This window comes from Buteo buteo, chromosome 2, assembly GCF_964188355.1.
Source record: "Buteo buteo chromosome 2, bButBut1.hap1.1, whole genome shotgun sequence".
Classification (NCBI taxonomy): domain Eukaryota; kingdom Metazoa; phylum Chordata; class Aves; order Accipitriformes; family Accipitridae; genus Buteo; species Buteo buteo.
In genome coordinates, this window is record NC_134172.1 from 60,709,544 (window position 1) to 60,725,061 (window position 15,518).

Below are 15,518 nucleotides of genomic sequence, written 5' to 3' on the forward strand. Positions count from 1 at the left end.
TGCTGCTGTGAGGTACTGAAGACAACCGCTCTAGAAAAGTCGTGAAACAACGTGTCAGGTCTCAAGTGTCCATGTTACACAGGACCTCTGTATAACGGGACCTTTTAACTTCTGAACCTAGAGAAATGTTTTGGCTGGAGTTGCACGTTGCTTGCGAGCTGGGAGCTACCGGCAGCCCTGCCGAGCGCTCTGGTCTATGGCGGAGGCCACAGGGGGGCTGCCACGCGGCTGGCACACCAGAAGGCAAACCCACCTTTAACCTCCAAAACAAGGAGGAGAAAGAGAAAGAGGAGGTGTTGTCTGTGGCTGGGAGGCCCCTTGGACACGGCAACACCACAGCCAAGTCACCTTCTGGCAGTTAAAATTTGGGGAGTTTGACGGGGGGGAGGGGGGAAGCCACAATCCAGAGAGAGCTCCTGCCTTTCTGGGGTGGGCTTAGATTTAACGGAGACGCTGCTTACAAAAAGGGCGGCCGCCCCTCAGGTGGGAGGTGAGCGGGAAGAGCCCCGCTCCCGCCTCCTCTGAGCGAGGGCCCTGCCGAAGGCCGCGGAGCCCTGCGCGCGGGCCAGGCAGCACGTGCGGCGCGCTGGCGGGGGGAGGGCGGAGGAAGCAACGGCTCCGCGCGGCCGCCGGGCTCCGGGGCGGCGCGTGCGTGAGCGACGGGGCGGAGCGGGGGGAGGGGGGGGGCGCGCGGGGAGCCGTTACCCGCCCCGCCGGAGAGCGCCGCCCCCGCCCCCACGTGGCCAACCGGGCGGAGCAGGCGGCAGCGGCGGCGCAGCCCGCTGGAGTAGTGACCGGCCGCCCCCCCTCACCCCGTTACTACCAGCCCACCGCCTCCGTCTCCGCCCCGTGGCCTCCGGGCCCTGCCCGGGGGTGGGGGAACCTCCACGCTGAGGACCGCCCCCCCTCGCCTCCCCTCTCCTTCCCTCCGGCGCGGCACCCCCGGCCGGGACTATGCGGAGATGGTCGTCCCGACCCGAGGCAGGAACAAAGAGTCGCCGCCGCTCAAGCCCGGGCAACAGCAGCACCAGTCGCCGGGCGCCAGCCCCAGGAGCGGCCGCGGGCGCCCGCCGCACTCGCCCGGCAGGCAGGTCCCCGGCGGGGCCCGCGCCATGCGGAAGGGAGGCGGCGGCCGGCGGGGAGCCAGGAGCGACCCCCAGAGACCCTGCAGGGAGGGGCCCGCGGCTGAGGGGGAGCGCGACGCGCTGGGCCGCGGCCCCCTGAGGCTCCTGCGCGTCTGCAGAGACCAGCTCCGAGGTGAGGTGGGGGGGTGAGGGGAGCGAGCCGCCCCCTCCTCCAAATCCTGTCCCCGCTCCCTCTGCCCCCGCTCGGCCGGGGGAGGGGGGCAGCCCTTCCGCTCCGGGGGAGGTGGGATGGGGCTCGGTCTCGCCTCCCTCCCCTCTTTCCGGGTGTCGGTAGACTTGCCCGGCACGGCGCGGCTCTTCCCTACCGCCGGGGGAAGGGGAGCGCCGGGACGTCCTTCTTCGGGAAGGCGGTCCGGGGGCGGGGAGCGGAGCGGAGAGCCTTGGCCAGGCAGCGGGCACCCGGTAGCCTCACGGCGTCTGCTCCCCCCCCGGGGTGGTTGTGCCTGGCGCTGCCTGAGGCAGCAGCAGGCGGCCGGTCGCTTTCCCGCTCTCCCCGTGCCCGTCCTCCTGCCTGCTACAACCGGAGGAGGTTAAAAAAAAAAAAAGCTTACAAGACCCACACTGGTACCGTCGAGAATCGGGGGCGAGGGGAAGGAAAAGGGCTTTTTACCGCCTTAGCATCCGGTGGGGGAGAAATGGGAAAATGTGCTGTTTGTGTAACTAACTCTTGTTAAAGCAATCTCTCTAATGGTGTTGACTAGCTCAGCTTACAGTGTTGGCATGGCCAGCTTATTTCTTGACAACGCTTTGCCGAAAAGAGGGAGGGTTGCTTACTCTTTGAAAGGCTGACTTTCTGTGTGAGCGAAATCGTCAATAATGTATCTATGTAGAAATCCTCTTTTGACAAGTTATTTTGCAAAAGTTATTTCAGGAATTAAAAACCTGATGATTGTGTAGTCACCTTAATAGTCTATCTGTAATGTTTAAAGCTTTTATGTGTAGTTGCTAACTTGCTGTATGAAATTTCTTTCAGCATTTTTGAAGTCAAGATTTTTACAGGAACTAATGCTGCAGAGTTCAAACAGGTTTCCTTTTACAGAGTCTGTTCTGAGTTCATGCTTAAGGTATTTGTTTTCTTTTGACAGTATTTGTTGATGACAGAAAGGCCTTTATCATAAAATCCGATAGCAAGATGTGGCTCACTTTCCTTCTGGGTAAGTAGAAGGAATACGTTGGGGAGGGTGGGGGATAATCTTCTTTTTACCTTTCTTTCTCTGGAATTGTAAGCCGTATCAAAATATGTTTGGAAATATAACTTTTGCCAAAACCCCATAGTTTATGTTGAAAAGGGATAGGAAATAACTTCCTACCTGGTAACTTTTGTAAAGCTGTTATTGTAGCAGTTGATGTGATATCAGAACATTTGTAGGAAGATAATTGTCCAGGTATTTATGGATCTCTCCTATACAGTCATTACTTTCTAGGGGAAAAAAAAAAAGCAACTTGTACTAAGTAATGTAATCAAACCACCTTGTTTGGAAGGATTACGGGTGGAAGAACATACAACTGTAGGGGGATGTAAATTCAAATGTTGCTATCTTTGGGAATATTTTGGAGTAAATAATAAAACGGCTAATGGCCAAAGTCTTGGAAGAAGTACCTGAAGTATTTGCAAAATTAAATAAGAAATGCATTCCTAAAGTTAACAAAGGTTAAATAATAGCATATTTGTCAGATGCACAATTAGATATACTCTTAAAGGTATTATATTAAAAGACTGTCAGGGTATTCCAAAGATGCTGATACTATTAATCACACCACCAGTGGTGCTTGTTGCCAAAGGGAGTTTCTTCAGTTTGATGAATTACATTGCAAAGTAGTGGCAGGGAAACAACCCTTAGCTTACAAACTAATTGATGAATAAACTATTCCTGAATTGCTTTGCTTACCTCTGTTTATTCAGCATTTCCTAGACTAGTAGTGACTTAAATGACATAGAAATGTTAAACTGATGGTCAAAATTGAAAAATGCTTTCCTTTGATTGAAATTCAAGAGCAGATTAGATAGAGCGCTTTATAATTTATGGAGTTTGAATTCAGCTGTGAAACCCAGGTAACCCATTAAATACTTCAGGGAGCTATTTATATTTTTAATAGGACTTGTCACTTATAGCAAAGTATGTAATAGCATACAGTATTTGCAGTAGCAAAGAATGTACATATAGTAAATATGAAATAGTGGGGTTTGATTAGTTTTAGTGGTGTTTGAATTTTTGTTGTTGCTTTGCTTAAGCTTTAAGGTCCAGATTTTAAAAACAGAGGCTCCCACAGCTGGAGCTAGTTTTGTTATGGGTTGTGGATTTTTTTCTCTTAAGAATTATCTCCAATTTATGTGCAACAATAAAGTTGACAGATTTTCAAGGGCATTCTTAAACAACACTTTTCCCTATTATGTTGTGTTTTTTTTTTTTAAATGACCAGTGAATTGAGGCCTTATTCTTGAAGACATCCTTTCTAGATTGCACAAATTCTCACAATGAAACGTCTTGACTAAGCTGCAGACATAGGCAATGCTTGCACGTTCCTGATTGTTCCCAGTTCTGCTGTATTCCTACCTAATTGCTTTGGGGATATTTGCAAAGTATTAAACAGTTTCTAGTATGTTTTACATCCTGTTGCATTACAGTATCTCAGCATTTGTTGTTCTTTTGGTAAGTGAGTTCTGTATATTATGGCTTTATTCTTCAGTACATAATTTCCAGAATTAGAACGCTTTTTACATGCCATTCCTATTGCTTTTTTTAGAACAGAACACAGGCAAAAATAGGAAATCTGAAGAATAATCTATCAGATTTTACATAATAGTCCTAGCCTGCAAAAATCTGACCATAGAGTTTGCTTTTAGGTATTCTTACGTTGGGTGAGAAAATGGCATCTGCAAGTTCAAGTAAATAGTAGCTATATAAATCTTTGTAGCATTAGGACTCTAGTATATCTCTCCTGTCCTCTCCTTCATTCCCTTCCCAGTAAGGACATTAATGGGATCAAAGGATGGTAACTTAAGAGAGGTGATCTGCGTGTTTTCCGTCAGAAACTAGCTTAATGTAAGTCTGGATTCAGTCTGTTGAAAAATGCCGATTTGGACTCATAGTGGATGTCTATGAATAATTAAGCACATTGTCTCTTGAAATCTGAGTAATTACATGAAGTGCTGTGCAATTATAAGAGGTCTTCATTTTATACTTATAATAGAGTGATATTGTGAAGTTTTCTAAAAATGTATATGAAATTCTCCAAAATAACTGTGAATGTATTTACACTTAATGCATTGACTTTCAATAAAACAATTACTGAAGGGAAGAATCAGATTTAAATACATTGTTTTCTCAATGAAATAAGTGGTATGTTTGAATCTGAAATGTAATTTCCCTATTAATAGATAATTTATTTGCAACAATGAAATACTGCCCATTTGGCTTATTTGGAACCACATGAATTTGAGATCATTAACAGTATTGGTAGCTAATGTGCATTTATTTTGACTTCACCGTATGTTCTTACCTAACGTGTGATCTGTCTTAAAATTGGTATTTTTTTATAGTTGGGGTGCGTGTATATGTAAACGTATTATAGCATCTAATCTTACTGGGATTCTTAGAAATGTTGCTGAGAAATGAAATAATGCCTTGTGCAGATGTGAGACTCAGTAAGTGATAACTAATGGGCTGCTCTGTTTCTTTCCGTACAGTTGGTGCAAAACATGTTTGTTTATGGAATATTGTTTGCTGTGTTGCTGATAGAGCTAATGTGCTTATCTGGAATTCTATCTCTTAACCATATCTGCTTTTCTGAAAAAGGAATTTGCAGCTTTTCATGAGAACTAATGTAAATGTCCCTAGTATAAAGAAAGTCTGTAGCTCCTGAAACTTTTCCTAAGACATTAAATTCCATTTAATGTGAACTATACCAAGCAATCCTTTGGTGAATTTTTTTTCTCGAAAGTATATGTAAAAATGTAAAGTTTTAAATGAAAGCTGGTGGTATTATTCATTTTCTAACTGAAATCCAGGCTTCTCTTTGAGAAAACTACTTCAGTGACTGAAGTGAAGCTGAAAAACTCCTAAGGAAGTTTGAATGTGGTATTGTACAACTTCAACTACTTTGTGAAGTATGTAACTTGAGGTAAATGTTAAATTGTACAGGCAGGTAGTTTAGAATTTTTTTTTCCCCTTAGGTAATTCTTTTTTTCTTTTTTTTTCTATCCTACCCAGTTTCACCTCACACATCTTTGTATACAAAACTTTAATATTAAAATTGAGGTTCATAAATGTGGTTTGTTGCATTATGACCTGTGGCAACAATGATAACAAGTACTGCCAGTAGCAGCATTGTGGTGACAATGATAACAAATACTGCCAGCAGCAGCAGTTCCAGGCTCTGTGTCCCCCAGGAACATGGGGTTTGGGATTGAGCCCACTGCTCTTCCACATCAATCTAGCAGTTTTGCAAAGGTGTTTTTCTTTCTCTTGTCCCTGCTGCTTTCCAGAAGCAGACCACCATACGCATGTAACGTGCAGTCTGAACACATGCGCATTCCCTAACTCTCCAACCATATTCTGCGTCAGTGTGCAGGCATTTGATGTACGTTTTACCTATGTGCAAGCAATTTGACCCATCCGTTCCATGTTGTCACAGCAGCGAGGGCTGTGCCGGATGCCTGTAATTGTGGGAGGTGTGTGCAGATCAGCACCCTGGAGAGGGACACAGTGCTCAGCACCTTTCTGGCTCCAGCTAGGTGGAAGCAGGGAGGGTGCTTGTCCTCTTTCTCTCTGGTCCTTATAGCCTATGTGAATAAGAGGGCTCTTCATTAACCATAAAGATTTTCTTGGATTGAAGGCAACCAGTCTACCTGACCTTTCTGTGGCAGAGAGCCACAGTGTGCTAGAGGGCAATCAAGACACCTTTGGTCTAGGAGTAATACTGTGGTCCTGCTGAATGCCTACCCTTTATCCCTCACTCATGCTGGCTTTGCTTGCATGGTGAGCTCTGGATATGTTGTGAATGCTGCCCAAGCAAAATGGAGTGGCTGTTGCTCTCTGTGGGTCTTGTTATGCTCAAGAAGTTAGAGACCTAGACTGTTTATCCACCACTTTATGATTATTTGCCTTTTCCTTTTGTCCCTCAAATTACCTATCTTGTTCTGTGCCTACGTGACAACAGTGCAGATAGTCTCTGAATGGACAAATGGCATGTTATTACATACAGAGTCTACCTTTTTTAGCAGTTATAGTCTCACTTAGATTTGTGTTGATTGTCATGGTCCGTTTGGATCTCCCAAATTAACAGGACAATGTTCTCTGTAAATTAAACTTTATTTTATGGGCTCATTAGGAGAAAAAAACCAAACAAACATGACAAACAAGTGCTCAGTCCACTTTGTACAGACTAGGCTAGCACAGGAATTCACTAATTCATCACTTAAGGCATGAGGTTTCTAACTCCCTAGTTCTTTAATTTGTAACTCAACTTGTAGCTCCTAACTTGTGCACCTATGAGCAAAACGGTTACCTAGCCAATGGTGGGAATGCTCATCCTTCCTCTTCCGTCATGGTGCAGGTGTCCCCTGTATCACACTGGGAAGCACAAAAGCCTCACCAGCACAGCTGCTGCTGGATCTGCTTCCAAAACTTTTTGGGTAAGCTGATGTATTTATACCTTCCAGCTTGGAATTTTGGTCTATACCATTCCCATGAGTTGGCAGGTTCTGAAGAAACTGCCAGACAATGAGTATGTGAGGATTATGGCTGCAGGAGACAACAAGCTGCAGGTGATAATGGCTGCATAATGACCTTTAACCCTTTTTGGCTACTGGGTCCTGCCTGTGTGTTGCCTTTGCTTTGACCTAACAGTGATGGTCCTAGCATACATCGGGCCTTAGTATGAGCTGTGTGTTAGCCAAAATCTGAGCAGGAGTTGAGTGAACAGTTACAAATAGGTATCATAAAAATGTTGAAAATATTTATGCTTATTAAAAATAAAAGCTTATAGTTCAGTTGTGTTATTGATAGCTCAAATGGGTGCATTAGATTCTGATGGATCAACTTGAGTGATGCAGGATATAGGTGGGAACATTGCCTATTGCTGAATGCCATTAGCATAATTTCAGATTTTTAAAGAGCTGGCCATAAAAGTTAATTCAGATGTTCTTATTCTGTTCGTCTGGAGGCTGAGTACCTTCTGTGCATCTCTGAAGTAGTACTGTAATTACTTTAAAGAACATGATTTCAAGTTCAGTGCTTTAAATATTTGAGTAACTTAACACTGTTTTGTTTCCTTTACAGCTGCTTTTGCAGGAGTCCTACATTGGTAAGGTTAAATTTATTGCTTGAGAGTAATATGACATTTTAAAATAATAAAAATATTATTGTGACTTATATTTAGACAAGCTATTAGGATAATTTATATTTAGATCTTTCCTCTCAAAACTGAATTGTTGTCTCTAAGATGAATAATTCTGTTCTTGTGAGGCTGATGTGAAAGGTTTCTTAAGCCTGTTCTGTGAAGAGTGAAGCCTGCTTTCCAGGTAGAAAGTTGTTGCTTAGCTGTACAAACTTGGATGCGTTTGCACTAACAGACATTTTTACCCTCAGTAGGTTTTGAAAGTCCAGGTAAGTCTTCCTCCTATGTTCTGCTTGTTTAGATTCTGCTTTAATTTCTTAGTTTTACATCACGTTTTCTCTAAGCTCTTCAGAGAAGTCTCGCCAATGTTTTCTTTATGTGCGGAAGAATGGCCTTTCAACTACTTTTTGTCAATGTAATCCTCGTGTTTCAGGTTCCATCCTAATCCTTGCCATTCCATTTTGTAATATGGACTTGAAATAAAATGGCTTCTAAAGTGACTTACAGCAGCTACTTTTGGAGAGATAAAAAGTGATAGAGTCTGGCACTCTGTTTTTGTTTCCCAGCCCAAAGAGAACTACTGATTTTTAGTAGTTTGTTTCTTGCAAATTCCTGTTCAAAAGCAGAGTCATGTGCACTGCTCTGTTTTTCTTTTTCCATCCTTTCTGGAGATGAAGCTCCTCTTGGAAATAGCAAGTTTTGCTTCCAAAATTATTTGCATTTTTCCTGGCTTCCCCCCCTCCCCCCCTCCATAGTTGCACCTTTATTTAAATATACTTTTGATGGTAAGTGCATCTATATATAATGGCAGATAACTGCATTAAAATACAAGTCAGGGAAGGTTTTTGTGGAAAAAACATACACTACTTGTATGTGTACCATTATTTTCATCAGCTTTTATTCTGTGATTCTTTTCATTTGTCAGATATTTGCATTTTCTTTCCTAATATCTAGATTTGATAGTTTTAATAGCATTAAACTTTTGATCCTTAAGTGTCTGCACTTAAGTTAAAACGTATTGATTATTATAACTAATTCCATGATAGAATTTACTAAATGCTCTATGGATTCATATTTTTTCCATTTAAAATAGTCTGAATAGAGGAGAATGTTGGTATAATATATGAGTAAATTAAAATAGCAGTTTGTAAGTGAACTTTGGGTTTCATTGAACATTTTGCCAGTTCTTCCTTGGTATATATGACTTAGTACAGGTTCTAAAACTCTTTAATCAGTTTTAATTATTATTATTTTTTAACAGGTGTCACATAACAACTCTTTTTGAAAATGACCGTCATTTTTCTCACCTCTCCACGCTAGAAAGAGAAATGGCTTTTCGCACAGAAATGGTTAGATTATGTTTCAATAAAGATTCAGTGATTGGAAAACTTCTGTCTGTAATCTTGTGATTGTGGGCTTTCCAAAATTTCCTCGTACCTTCTGGATAAGCAAATATATTGATATCTTGCAACTAACATGCATTACACTGTTACATGCAGAGCATTTGTGTGTCTTGCAGCTGATCACTGTGAATGTATGTCTTCCCAGTTCACCTAAAATATAATTAAAAAATGTGATTCTAGAGGACCTAAAATACAAAACTACAAGTACCTTGTAGTGTACTCAATTATAGTCTTGTTTTGCAGCTGGTTTTTTAATTATTTTTTAAATTAATAATTTTTGCATATATATACCTTTTTTGGCTGCTTTTATTTTGAGAACTGTGAAATACTATGCTAGTGCATAGTTACCAGCCCAAATGAGAGATTTCCAGAAGTGCTATGAAACTTGGTGGAAGGAAACCCACATTGCTTGTTTCTAATAGCTTGCACTAAGAGAAGAGATTTGGAAAACTGGATAGTAATTTTGAATCATTTTGTCCTATTTGTTACATTACAAAGTTTGATTTTAAGATGAAGCTTGTATATGGCAGTTCGTGAAGCAGAAGTGACCTCTTCAATTGTAAATAATGATTCTGCTCTTCTGTAGGGTCTTTATTATTCCTACTTCAAGATCATTATTGAGGCACCATCATTTTGGAATGGAGTATGGGCAATTATGAATGACAGACTAACTGAATATCCTTTAGTGATTAACACCTTACAAAGGTTCAATCTTTACCCAGAGGTGAGCTATGTTTTAAAAATAAAACCTTCTGATAAATCTTTGGTTTCTTTAGATTTGACTACAAATTTGTAAGAAATGTTACTCTGCAAAACGTGGTTGTAAAGATATAGTGACTAATGAAATGTTGCTTAAATACCATATTTTAGTTCCAGATGTAAAATGAGGAAGTTACTTCATACATTACAATGAATTCTCAGACTTCAAGTACGTTCAATCAAATGTGAATACTTTTTACATCTTAGTATTTCATGCCCTGAGGTTGCAATCCAATTCTATACTTGTCGTCTTTTGTTCTTTTGTACATTGTGTACTTCGGGAAATACAATGTGAAGTATCAGTAGTATGTGACAATAAAGTCTGCAGTGATACAGGTACTGAGAGGTTATTTTGGCTTGCATTTTGTGTAGGACAGTGAACTAACCAATCATCACAGTTCACTGTGGCCCTAAAATCCATGAATGGTAATAGTTTACTTACCTGTTGCAGAAGGAATTCCTCTGTAGAAGACTGACTGCTGTTGTTTTGTACATGCTTGATGTTAGACTTGTTACCTGGTTAGATAACATTCCTACTCTGCTTTTTTGTCACTGAAAAGAACATATCTTTTAAGTACAGAAGTGTTTGTTTTGCTCTCTCTTGTGGTTTTGCCAGTGTGTGTCAAACATTTTGCAAAGGGAGAACTCCTTTGGTTAATGTACATTTCTGTAACTCCATGTGTCAGCAACAGCTTATTTTTTTTGAGAACCGAGGACTCATAATGGCTGTAATCATTGGGTACTAGCATTTATACTCATTCTCCTGCTCTGTCAGAGCAGAGCTGCTTTCGGGAACTGTATGTGTAAGATTTTTTGGTATGCATGTATTTATACAACTTGCATGTAGTGATTTCATTTGCTACTTAATTCCTTGCTCTGAAAGAACTAAATGCTATATAGATGAGTGCTTTTTGTTACCCTCTCACTGGTTTGGGGTTTGTTTGGGAGGTTTTTTGGTGGTTTTGCTTTTTTTTTTTAAAAAAAAAAAACTCCTAAGGGATTGCAGTTCAGTTCTAGAAATGCAACATTAGGAACGTGTGCCTTATTTGAATACTATGAAGTTATTTAGCTGTGAAAGATTTATTGACTTCAGCTATAGTCTGACTTGCAAAAATCACTTCAAAATAAGGAAAAAAAAATGAGTCTATAGCAATCACTACATGGTCTGTGTAAATTACAAATATAAGCAGTAAAAAAAATCTGTCAAAAGCAACAAGTCAGTCTTTGTAGTTGTACAATATTATAGTCCCAATAAAGTCTTGATTTCCCAGCTATTTGCTGCATAGTCAGGTTGTTCCAGTAGTTGTATTGTTTTCATCTGTGATCCATGATGCAAAGTGGCAGAGAGATAAGGTGTTAATTTCTGTGGCGGAGAGATAATGTGTTAAGTTTACTCTCTGGCTGTTCATTGTTACATAACAGTTGATACTTCTGTATGTGGCAGGGATGATGAAAATTTGAGTTGGAGTGATGAGTGTTGTGTAGTCGGTGTTAAAGTGCTTACTCAAAGGCAGCTAGTAAAATGGATTGACTTTTCTACATGTTCTTTTACAGCAAAGGACTGGCCTGCCCACAGAGGTCTCCTGGGTCTGAGAGCCAGTCTTTTGTTTTCCAAGTTTTGCATTTACTGCCTCATCTGATATGGGACAGTAGAAATTCCAAAAATGCCATTGTGCTCTAATTGACTTAGCAATTTTGCACTACTTATTTGCTTCCATTTTTATGCCCATGTTAGCTGTTTCATGTAAAGTAGCTTTTGGCAAAAAATATTTCTGTGTTTTGCATGAAGTACCTAACCAGTACCTTTTTATGGAGTATTCGTGTGTGGTAGCATCTGCAGCAGACACAAGCACTTGTGATGTAAAAAGGTTAAGTTGATAAATCAATAAAATTTTTTGGTGCAGCATTGGTTCAGCAAGAATGTTTTATGTCCTTGGGGTAATGTCAGCTTCAGGGCTGGTGATGCAAATATGCTAGACAGATGTCTCTAAGTTGCCAGATGCATTCTGTTGGCAGTGTACAAACCACATTCAGGTGGTAAGAGGGAAGATTTGTATTTGGTTCCCCAGTCCTGTTGTTACCCATCTGGAGATGGGGCAAGTGTCTGGTTTGTGTATGCACACATACACAGTCAGAAGTGCCAGGGCACAGATGTTCAGAAAGCCTCCAGGAATTTAGGATAGTGTACTTTGCAGGACAGAATATTGAGGCAGGGAGTCTTGGTCTAGAAAGATGTAGTTGTATTTTAAATATTCAAGATTTACATTGTGGGAGTGTAAAGGCCACAGGTGAAGTAAGCCATGATGATTGGAGCCCTGGTATTAAAAATTAATGAACTATAGAATTGCAGAACAGTTGAGGTTGGAAGGGAGTCTGAGGATCACCAAGTCCAATACCCTGCTCAAAGCAGGGTGAAGTAGAGCAGGTTGCTCAGGGCCGTCTCCAGTTTCATTTTGAGTATCTCCACCTCTGGGTAACCTGTTCCAGTGTCTGACCACCCTCAAAGTGAGGAAGTTTTTTCCGATGTATTTTCTGATGGAATTTCCTGTATTTCAATTTGTGCTCGTCATCTCTTGTCTTGTCAACTGAAAAGAGTCTGTCTGTCATCTTTATGTCCTTGTCTTGGGCAGCCTGGAACTGGACTCAGCACTGGAGATACGGTCTTAGCAGTGCTGAGTAGAGGGGAAGAATCGCCTCTCTTGTCCTGGTGACATACAGCCGAGGATACGTTTGGCTTTCTTTGCAACATGGGCTTATCGCTGGCTCAAGTAAAACTTGTCCACCACGGCTCACTTTTCTGCAAAACTCCTTTCTAGCTGGTCAACTCCAGTCTGTACTGGTGCATGATGTTGTTCCTTCCCGGCGCAGGACTTTGCATTTCCCTTTCCTGAGATTCCTTTTGGTCCATTTCTCTACCTTGTTGAGGTCCTTCTGAATGGCAGCACAAGCATCAACCACTCCTTCCAATGTTGGATTGTGTGCAAACTTGCTGAGGATGTTCTCTTGTGTCATCATCTAGTCTTAAGGCGTAGAACAGAATTGGCACCAGATAAAAAAAACATCCACAGCTGTCCCCTCATCTACCAAGACAGTTATCTCAATGTTATAAAGTTGGGCAGGTGTGATTTCCCCTTTGTAAATCCATGCTGACTGCTTCCAGTCACTTTTTTGTCCTTAGTACATTTCAGAGTGGTTTCCAGGAGGATTTACTCCATCATGTTCTCAGACATCAAGGTGTAATTCCCTGTGTTTCTTTCTTGCCCTTCTTGAAGATACAAGTGACATAAAGGGTTTTAGTAATTGTATGGGGAAAGAAAAGAGGGAATTATCCTTCTTGTACATGTTTTCTGTGACACAGGGTTGAGACAGCTCATATTGCAGTGGTGAAACATATTTTCAGTCTGGGGACCCCTGGGTTTTAACTTTCAAAGCAGCAAAACTGGAATGGACACATTACTCATTTATGAACTCCATAAAGTTAGTTATATCCTGACAGAATAGCTTCATAATGTTAACTAGTGACTTTGCTGTAAAGTTTTTCTGTGTGTAAAATACTGATGTTTTCTGTGTCAGGTGTTGAGATTTAATTTGGTGGTTGTTACAAGAACATTACAACCTTAGCACAGAAATTGGAAATGCTGTCTTACATTGCATCTGGAAGCCCTTTCTAATGTATGCTTAAATTTAACCTGTCAAAGTTTATCAGAGTAAAAACCTGGAAGATTTGGTCCATTAATATTCTTGCCAGGTGGAAAAAAAATTAATTGGTTTTAGTGGGTTTAATTTGGCTAGCTGTCCTCTGTCAAGAAAATCTTGGATTTTAATATCTGATAAACAAAAATAGTTAAATGGGGAACCTTCAAGACAATACTGAAATACATAATTTTCCCAAATATTGCAGTTTGATGCATGAAATTATTTCTATTCTAAATCAGGCATAATTTTAGTCTATTAATGAATACTTGGTTTATGTTGGATGCCCTTAGGAAATTATCATCAAAAATGCTAAGTAGTTGAGAAATTCTGAGTTTAAAAAAAAATCCTGGATGAGGGCCAGTTGTCATGAGAGGTTACCTTGGGCATTGAGCTAGTCTGAAAGTTCCTTTTCAGAAACTTCAAATCCTGTTTTCCACCTAGGTGGTCCTTGCCAGCTGGTACCGCATATATACTGCCATTACGGATTTCCTTGGTGTACCGACAAAGACGTGTTGGACTGTAAACAGAGGAAAAGGGCTTAGTCCTGTTGAAAGCTGTGAGGGTGAGTTGTGTTTTATTCTAGTTTCTTCCTGGAAGCATGTAATTGTGGCGTTACATATTTCAGAAGTAATAAATACTCCTGTGTCTTTATCACTGACATGCTTTCATTTGGCTAAGCCTGTGTTTTTGGCAGGTTCATGACATAAGTGAGAAGCACGGAAGAAAGATACTCTTAAGAACATGAGGGGTGAGAATGTGGGCTTTGCTTTTTAGGTGGCTCCTGCTACCTTCAAAACTTCACAGTTGTAGTCTGAGCCTTCTTAATATTGGACTGTTATAAAGAATAAGATGTCCTAAATGTAACTGGAGGCCACTGTACATGTATTAAATTTTTGTAGCTTCTGTAGGATCCCCAATACATTCCAAGTTCCTATATTTAAAAAACTTACCTTCTGTATTTCCTCCTATAGCTGCAACTTGAGGAGTGGGGAGGAAAGGGAAAAAGGTAACCACAGGGTTTCCTTTTGGAGAAATCTTGTGTAGTGATTCTGCTGGAAGGAATCCTCTTCCTCTTGTGACCTGTTCAGCATAAAAATTTCAATCTTATACCTTGATTTTCATACCAAAGCTTGGACACTGTGACTTTTTTCTTTTTTTTTTTCCACATTTAAAGTATTGGCTTGTCAAGTAAGTATTATGCAATAAAAGTACCTTTGAGAAGCAATTTTGGGATGTTCTACAGTTGGTTAAAGCTGAATGATAGATGGTAGCTTGTGAAGTTGTTTCATTTTATAATTTAAAATGTCTTTGTGTGGTGACAAGTTCGTATTTTTCCTTCGCACAAAGGCTGTAAGAACTTTCTTCAGAGCTTGAATGATTCACTTTCTCTAGTTTTGTCAAAAGCAATAAACAGTGAATAAATTCATTTCTGTTTTATGTAAAAAACAAAGCCAAACCAACAAAAAAAACAACTACTGAGACTGCCACATTTGGTGAGCATATTATCATCTTGCTTTAGAGAACTGTCTTGCTGTATTTTCAGCAATGGTGAATAATCATTTCTGCATACAAAACTATGAAGTTTTGCTACCTTCTCTATAACGAATGAGGCTTTTTATGCTGTACTGCTGAAATTATTAGAGCCAGGAGGGTTTAAAGAAATAATGGGAAAGAGAGCAACAACAGAAGTGTGAACACAGAAGTGTTTGTGAATGAATGAATTGAAAGACTTGCATTATTGGAAAATCTCTTGGCTTCTGATGAAACAAAGAAAGTAAAGAGCATTGTGCGTGATATGTTTTAAAGATGGATTTACTCCTGCAAGTAATGGGAAGTAAGTACAGGGAATAGAACCTATTCTAAAAAGCTCTATGAAGTCAAAACGTAGTCTGTAGAAAATGTTCTTAGTGATGCTTATGCCTTTTACATGTTGCAGGTTTTTCTTTACAGTTAATGCTTCTCTTTTGGCCTGTTCTCTTGCTTACTGTCCCAATGCTGTGTATGCCCCTTGTCTTTTTTTTTTTTTTTTTTTCTTCAGAAGTGTAGTCTTCAGTCTTCTGATTGAATCTCCACAATAATCTTAGTGATATTAACTTTTTTATTGTCTCTTTCCGTAGATATATTAAGGTAGTATGCTGCGTATTATACTGATTGTATGGTCATTTATAAGCAATAT

General features: G+C 40.6%; 1 protein-coding gene across 3 annotated transcripts in view; it reads left to right on the forward strand.

Annotated features, from left to right (window-relative positions):
* The first annotated feature begins 753 nt into the window (after positions 1-753).
* The window catches only part of DPY19L1 (dpy-19 like C-mannosyltransferase 1), a 51,520-nt gene continuing 36,755 nt past the window's right edge, over positions 754-15,518 (forward strand). For 2 of the 3 annotated variants that reach the window (XM_075056974.1, XM_075056984.1), the window contains exons 1-6: positions 754-1,257; positions 2,231-2,299; positions 7,427-7,451; positions 8,746-8,833; positions 9,474-9,611; positions 13,784-13,904. In XM_075056974.1, coding sequence (XP_074913075.1) covers positions 963-1,257; positions 2,231-2,299; positions 7,427-7,451; positions 8,746-8,833; positions 9,474-9,611; positions 13,784-13,904 — 736 coding nt within the window. In that variant the 5' untranslated portion in view covers positions 754-962. Of the gene's footprint in view, positions 1,258-2,230; positions 2,300-6,618; positions 6,781-7,426; positions 7,452-8,745; positions 8,834-9,473; positions 9,612-13,783; positions 13,905-15,518 lie in introns of all 3 variants that reach the window. The other variant, XM_075056994.1, reaches the window with a different exon arrangement.